Genomic DNA, 7,295 nt, shown 5'->3' on the forward strand with positions numbered 1-7,295 from the left:
TCACAATTTTGAATCAATAGATCTCCAATAATTTAACCACACCATCCATCAAAATACATACACTAAAACATATATCACTTATAGGGACATAAAGTGAATGCATTCAACTCAAAACAAAATTTAGAACATACGATAAGGCTATTAATATTGTGTCAAATCTTTGACCTAAGACACTTTCTAGAAGTAAAGTCCATGAAAATTTTCATCATAAAAAATAATAACCAAAACAATTTTTGTTCTTGAATTAGAGATGTTTTTTTTAAAAAAAAAAGCAAGAATAGAAAAGAGCCAAAAATATTATCAAGAATGGAGGTTTTAACCTAGATACTAACAATGGAAGAGATGAATGAAAGAGATGAGAGAGTAATACGAGAGAGAAACATATGAGTCCCAAAAAATAAGCACACTAATAAAAAAAAAAAGTGTATTGTCTTTAAATATTATATTTGTAATTAAAAACTTAGTTTTGTAAATAAAAAAAAATATTTTATACTATAATTAAAGCCTTAAACACAATATCCTTATAATTTTTCCTAAAAGAAGTTATTATAAGATGCAAATTAACTCTAAAATCTTAACTCTCAAACAATAAGAATCACAGTTTCTGAAATATATGACTATCACACATTCAATTTACTTCCCTAAAAGAAAAAAATTTGATAAACTAGCTATTAGTATTATATATAATTAAAACACTCATGAATAAAAATAAAATACTTTCAAAGAACGAAATAATAAAATATAATAATTGTTTAGACATAGGATAAAAACATGAAGATCAGTGACAAGTAAAAATATAAAATTTGGCTATGTATTTTAAAAAGAAATATTAAGTGTTATTGACCCTCATTGCGTTCAACAATTATACGACTTGCTATCAGAGTTACTCTTAATTTTCTAATTTCTATATATGGATTTTTAAAAAACTACTTACTAAACATCATTAATTTATTAAAAATTAATTACGAAGATCAACAAAAGAGTAATAATGACACCAACATTTTGACAATGATCATGTAAAAGGCTAAGAGAAGGCTGCCAAGAATCCAGGGAATAGAATATGTCAAAGTTATACTATATGACCTCATTAATGAAATTCACGTCAAATAACACCTATTTAAAGATATTATACAAAACCTCAACTTGTCTTGTTAATAGCAATCCAAAACTAATTAATTTCCATGTAAAATTAATTAATACTACTGTTTAGAACAATTGGGTTAGGTGATAGTGAGTGGTTATGGGAGTTGTTAGAGCTGATGCAATCTTTTTTTTTCTCGTCATTACTATATATATATATATTATAGACTGAGTCCGGCAGAGATTAATTACTGATTCAATTTGGAGGAATTCAAATGTTGGTTGGAGCAATTATGGTGCTTATTGCTTAATTAAATTAAGGGACCATATGTGGTGTGACTGGGCTGAACAAGTGGTACAGTTTACCAGTTTTGATTGATCTTGATTTGCATTTACTTTGTTTGTCTTGGGGTCCAGTACTGGGCTTGCTAGTCACAAGTGAAAATATCTACTTAGTCAACTGCTCAATATATGTATCGTAACGTGCTACAGGGCATTTGTTTTTCGTCCTATTGGTACCACAGTCTGCATTGATTCCGAGAAATTGTAGATATTCTCATGATCAATCAAGAATTGTATATTGATCCGATGTATTGACGAAATTAAAACATGTAAACAAGAGAACATGTAACGTGAATCCACTTAATTAGGAGAAAATTGCCAAGACTGGCCATAATACAGGAAAGTGTGACAACAAGATAAGAAGCCCAAAAATATGACTAGTTCAACTTATAATTAATTGTTATATATATGACACTAAAGTCCAAATAATTAAAGAGTAGTAGATACGCCATCCAATTGCAAGGCATTGACCAAATTAATTTATTTAGCCATGTTGATTTTGTAGCTGTGCATTAGTCATGATGTATAGCTTATTATATATCTTACTCCTATAAGTTCATGTTACATAAGTCAGACCTTACAATTCATACTTGCAAATTTCACTCTACACAGTTTAATTTGAACTTGTAGAGAAGAAATGGCAGTTGGTATTGTCCCAACAAGTGAGGGTTCCGCGGATTACAATGGAAGGATTACGTGGTTTGTGGTGTTATCATCCATCGTTGCTGCCACCGGAGGAATCATCTTTGGTTATGATATCGGAATTTCAGGTTCTTTCAAATGTTTCCTCAACAGAATATGTTTACATATTTCTCAAATTTGTAGTTGCTAACTTTTACTCATGTGTTTTACAGGAGGAGTGATCTCTATGGCACCGTTTCTGAATAAATTCTTCCCAGAAGTGTTCACTAAGATGACACATGTAGCTGAAATAAGCAACTACTGTGTATTTGACAGCCAACTACTGACCTCTTTCACTTCCTCTTTATACATTGCTGGTCTTATTGCTTCCTTCTTGGCCTCACCAGTCACTCGTACATATGGTCGTAGACCATCAATTATAATCGGTGGAATAGCATTTCTCATCGGTTCTGCCCTTGGAGGTGCAGCATCCAATATCTACATGTTATTACTTGGTCGAATCCTGCTAGGTGTAGGTGTTGGTTTTGCAAATCAGGTACACTTCCTCCTCCTATTAACGCGTTTTTTTCATAAATTGTAGTACTACTTTTAGCTGTGTACATATTTCATAACATATGTCTGAATTATGGCTGCAGGCAGTCCCTTTATACCTTTCAGAAATGGCACCTGCTAAGTACAGGGGATCTTTCAATATCGCGTTCCAATTATGTGTAGGAATTGGAGTACTATTTGCTAGCCTTCTTAACTACGGTGTTCAAAAGATTAAAGGTGGTTGGGGATGGAGAATTTCCTTAGCAATGGCTGCAGCTCCTGCTACATTTCTAACAATAGGAGCATTTTTTCTCCCAGAAACCGCAAACAGCCTAATTCAACATGGAAATGATCATCAAAAAGCTAAGAAGATTCTACAACGTGTACGTGGTACAGCCGATGTGCAAGTAGAACTAGACGATCTCATCAAAGCAAGTGACAAGTCAAAAGCCGTCAAGCATCCTTTTAAGCAAATCATTAAACGGAAATACAGGCCACAACTTGTTATGTCAATATTAATACCATTCTTCCAACAGGTGACTGGGATCAACGTGATCTCCTTCTACGCTCCAATTCTGTTTCAAACAATAGGCCTAGGTGCGAGTGCATCACTTATGTCTGCTGTGGTGACAGGTGTGGTAGGCACCAGCGCGACTTTCTTAGCATTGTTGATAGTTGACAGGGTGGGGCGAAGGGCTATGTTCAGTTTTGGGGGAATCCAAATGTTTGTATCACAAATATTGATAGGGATAATAATGGCAGTTAAGTTAGGAGATCATGGGGTGTTGAGCAAGGGGTATGGGCTATTGGTTTTGGTGTTGATATGCATTTATGTTGCAGGTTTTAGTTTGTCATGGGGTCCATTAGGATGGTTAGTTCCAAGTGAAATATTTCCATTAGAAATAAGGTCAGCAGGACAAAGCATAACAGTGGCTGTGGGGTTAATATTCACTTTTATAATTGCTCAGACTTTCTTGGCTATGCTCTGCCATCTAAAATCAGGGATTTTCTTCTTCTTTGGGGCATGGGTTGTAATCATGACTGTATTTGTCTACTTTTTCTTGCCAGAGACAAGGAATTTGCCAATTGAAAATATGGAAAGCATATGGAGGGATCATTGGTTTTGGAAGAGATTTGTTTTTGATGAGCAAGACAATGACAAGGGTTACACTACTTAAAAAGCTATTGCCACTCATTTGCTTCTCAAGCAATTCCAATATACTACTATAAGTTAAACATATTTCATGTTGGATATGAATTGTAAGTTTTGGTTTGTAATTTGAAAAAAGATTTACAGTTCAATACCCTGTATCTAGGGGAATTATACTTCTTTAGGTTGATTTTTTATGGTCTTTCTGTCAATGTACTCAATAGTAGTGGCACCTATTAGTTTCCCATTCATAAAAAGTGGCTAATTTGATATTTATGCAAAACACAGTGACCTCTTCTTCTTTTCTTTTTTTCCTTTAATTATCTTATATTCAGTATCTTTTAACCTGACTAATTCAGATTCGTGCATAAAAAAGGCTTTCTACCGAGTATTTCTTTATTCCTAGGCTCGAACCATACTATTGTTGTTTTGGAGGAAAATAATGCAAAGATGCGCATGTAAAATTTCATGATCTAACTTCTTTTTTTTCAATAGCAAGCACATATTATACTACTTAGGAACGTTTCTAAAAGCTTTCCCTATAGTGTAATTAATATTACATATGTCTCAATTTATGCGACACATTTTGTTTTTCAAGAGTCAAACATTTGAAGTTCGGTTCAAATTTTTTAAAATGAAATTTATATTGTAAATTATGTAAAAAATATTATAAGTTACAATAACTGATAATTTAAAATAATTAAAAGATATATGAAAAATTTGTTTGAATCTCGAAATCTGAAATGTGAGTTGAGACCCTCCGTCCTTCACTTGAATCTCATTCCTCCCCCCAAAAAAAAGAAAAAACTAGAAAGGAAATTATTTATCCTCCCTCATTGTAGGTAAACTAAACATAGGGCATGTTGTCATGCAACTAAATAACAAGGTCAAATTAAAAGCAAAGAAAAATAGGAACGATGAGATAAGCGCGGGACGCGTTGCAGCGATATATTTAGTACGATTTGCTCATTAGCTGGAAGCTCGTTACCTAAGTTGACCGCTAAAATGAAAACAAAATATATTATAAACAACTATAGACGGGTCGGACAGAGTTAGAGAGTCAACTAGGTTGTTTTGATTCCAAAATTGTATTTATTTTTAAAATTTATACATATTATTAATTTAGAACCCAATTATTTTAAAAAATTAAAATTCTAATCCAGATACTTCTGGCTCCATATCTAAACTTCTCCATGGGATATGATCCTCTAGGTCCTATTATTTAATTCGTGATATTTCCGAGACGTATCTTTGTGAGGTATGTTCATAAAAAATATATCAATTAATTATCCCTTTAGACATCTATCTTACATAGGATTCGTAAATTAGAAAGAAAAAAAATTGAGTCAAAGGCCATTTGGAAGAGAATCGATAAATACAATAACTACAACATACACCAATAAAATCGCACGAGAACAGAGTACATATATACTAGATCTTCTCATTACCTTGTATAAGTAGACATGCTATATTTGGAGGACTCTTGACTCGAGTATAACAAATCAAAGTAAATATAAAAATAAAAGATTGCGATAAAAAAAAAATATAACAACTAATATGAAAACGATAACAACATATATAGAAATCTACTTATTAGATTTCTAGTTAAAAGATACAAAAAAAAAAAACAACTCATACAGAAAATAAATTTGAAGCACTAAAAAAAACACACTCACGCAAAATCAATCGAACATTGTACAGGTAGCCTTTTTTTTCTTCTTTATTATTTTTTTGTACTGATTTATTTACTCTTTTATTACTTCTCTTGAGAAAGAAAATAGATAAAAAAAATTCCTTTTATTTCTCTGTCTATTTTTGTTTTCTATTGCTTTTTTTACTCGTTTATTCCATCTCTTTAGTACTTAACAGATATAGACGAAAAATTATCCATTAAATAAATGTCTTTGATTGAGTTGACTTTTTTTGAGTTGAATTGTTGTGTTTAGAAACTATTAGGGCGGTTGGAAGGTCATCCTGGTAATTGGATTTAGTGTAATTGAGTGTAATTACATTATTTGTTTTATTTGATTGGACAGATAATTACTTGATCAGTAAGTAATTGGTATAATTGGCCGGGGTAATTACACTCTACAATTCATAGGAAGAGGCTGTGAATTGTTGGTAATTCATGGTGTAATTACCAGCTGATTACTTTTTAATTTTTTTTATTTCTATTTTTATTTTTTTGTTTTAATTTTTTTTACTTCTATTATTTTAAGTTTTTTTTTATTATTATTCTAAAAATATGTAAAAGTTTATTTTTTTTATATTATTATATTTCATCTTCTTCTTGTTCTCAATTTTACTTTACGTGATTTTATGCAATTTTTTCGTATTATCTATTTCTTTATGTCATGCTTATTTTCTTATTAGCATAATTTTATTAGTATTCTAATTTTTAATTAAAATAAAATTTATTGTTAAGTAAGGTTATAGACTTACGTTTTCATTTTTAAGAAAAAAAAAATCATATCTATGCATGCTATGTTGAAATTTGCTATTAAAGTATTATGTTAAATTTTTTGTTTTGAATTTATAACTTATGTTATATTTTCAGTTTCATTTGTTTTAGTAATATTGAATTCACACTGCACGTCATTTTTTAATTAGACTTGATAGATTATATTTTTGTGAAACATTTAATAATTTGACATTTTATTTATATATTAATGTTTTTATCAAACATGCATTTCACGATGTTCAATTGAAACTTCATACTTTTAGTTTTTACTATCAATTCAATTGAAATATATTAATTGAAAAAATATAAATCAATTATTTTTTCATAATATTAGTTAAAGAAAATATGTTTATTATTAATATATTTTCAAAAAAGAATACATATCTTAGATATTTAATTTAATGTCATTTATAAAGTTTCTTATTTGTCTAGTATAAATTTTAAATAATTAATTTTTATTTTAAAATTTAATATAATTTTATGATTGCAATTGTGCATCCAAACAGAACATATGTAATTACATAACAACCAAACATGGCAGTGTAATTACTAGACAGTGTAATTACAAGGCTGGTAATTACTACCCTAGTAATTACACCAATTCCAATTACCAGGTGACTTTCCAAACAGACCCTTTGAGATTGGTGCTGAAAATTCAATATTTTATACTTTTTAGTTTTTATTTTTATTTTTGTAGGAAATGTACAAGTAAATGAGAGTATCAGACACTTGTCGTTGTTTCACGACTCATGATGTTTTAACTTTTATAACGATCAATGTAAATGTAATGTAACACTCGTAAAAAAATAATTAGCAAAGATAAATATTTTCTTAGAAGCCATATGAGTTATGGCCATAGTGATAGAACTCATATATATATTTGTTGTATATCATTATTTACCTCAATTGTAATTGCATGAAATTTTTTTGTATATTATTTTTTATTTAAAACTAAAATAACAGAGGACCTGTCCACTATTTTGTTCTTGTTGAGTATTATTATTCAGAAATTATAATTGCTTGCAAAAAAAATTTAAAATAATTCAGAATTAGAAATGGTAGAAAATTTATCCAAAGGCAATCAAAAGG

The 7,295-nt window shown here is 29.9% G+C and overlaps 1 protein-coding gene across 1 annotated transcript; it reads left to right on the forward strand.

Annotated features, from left to right (window-relative positions):
- The first annotated feature begins 1,891 nt into the window (after window positions 1-1,891).
- LOC125823178 (hexose carrier protein HEX6-like) lies at window positions 1,892-4,045 on the forward strand. Its single transcript, XM_049502597.1, has 3 exons — window positions 1,892-2,192; window positions 2,277-2,599; window positions 2,700-4,045. Exons 1-3 carry the CDS (start codon window positions 2,060-2,062, stop codon window positions 3,771-3,773), a joined length of 1,530 nt encoding a protein of 509 aa, XP_049358554.1. The 5' UTR covers window positions 1,892-2,059; the 3' UTR covers window positions 3,774-4,045.
- The last annotated feature ends 3,250 nt before the right edge of the window (window positions 4,046-7,295 follow it).

This window comes from Solanum verrucosum, unplaced genomic scaffold (assembly GCF_900185275.1).
Source record: "Solanum verrucosum unplaced genomic scaffold, falcon-dt-bn FXZP01000199.1, whole genome shotgun sequence".
Classification (NCBI taxonomy): domain Eukaryota; kingdom Viridiplantae; phylum Streptophyta; class Magnoliopsida; order Solanales; family Solanaceae; genus Solanum; species Solanum verrucosum.

Excerpts from the sequence above, each read along its gene's own strand:
- LOC125823178 (XM_049502597.1), top strand. The coding sequence starts at position 2,060 with ATGGCAGTTGGTATTGTCCCAACAAGTGAGGGTTCCGCGGATTACAAT. Across the intron at positions 2,193-2,276 it reads TTATGATATCGGAATTTCAG|GAGGAGTGATCTCTATGGCA; the intron begins GTTCTTTCAAAT and ends TGTGTTTTACAG. Across the intron at positions 2,600-2,699 it reads GTGTTGGTTTTGCAAATCAG|GCAGTCCCTTTATACCTTTC; the intron begins GTACACTTCCTC and ends TTATGGCTGCAG.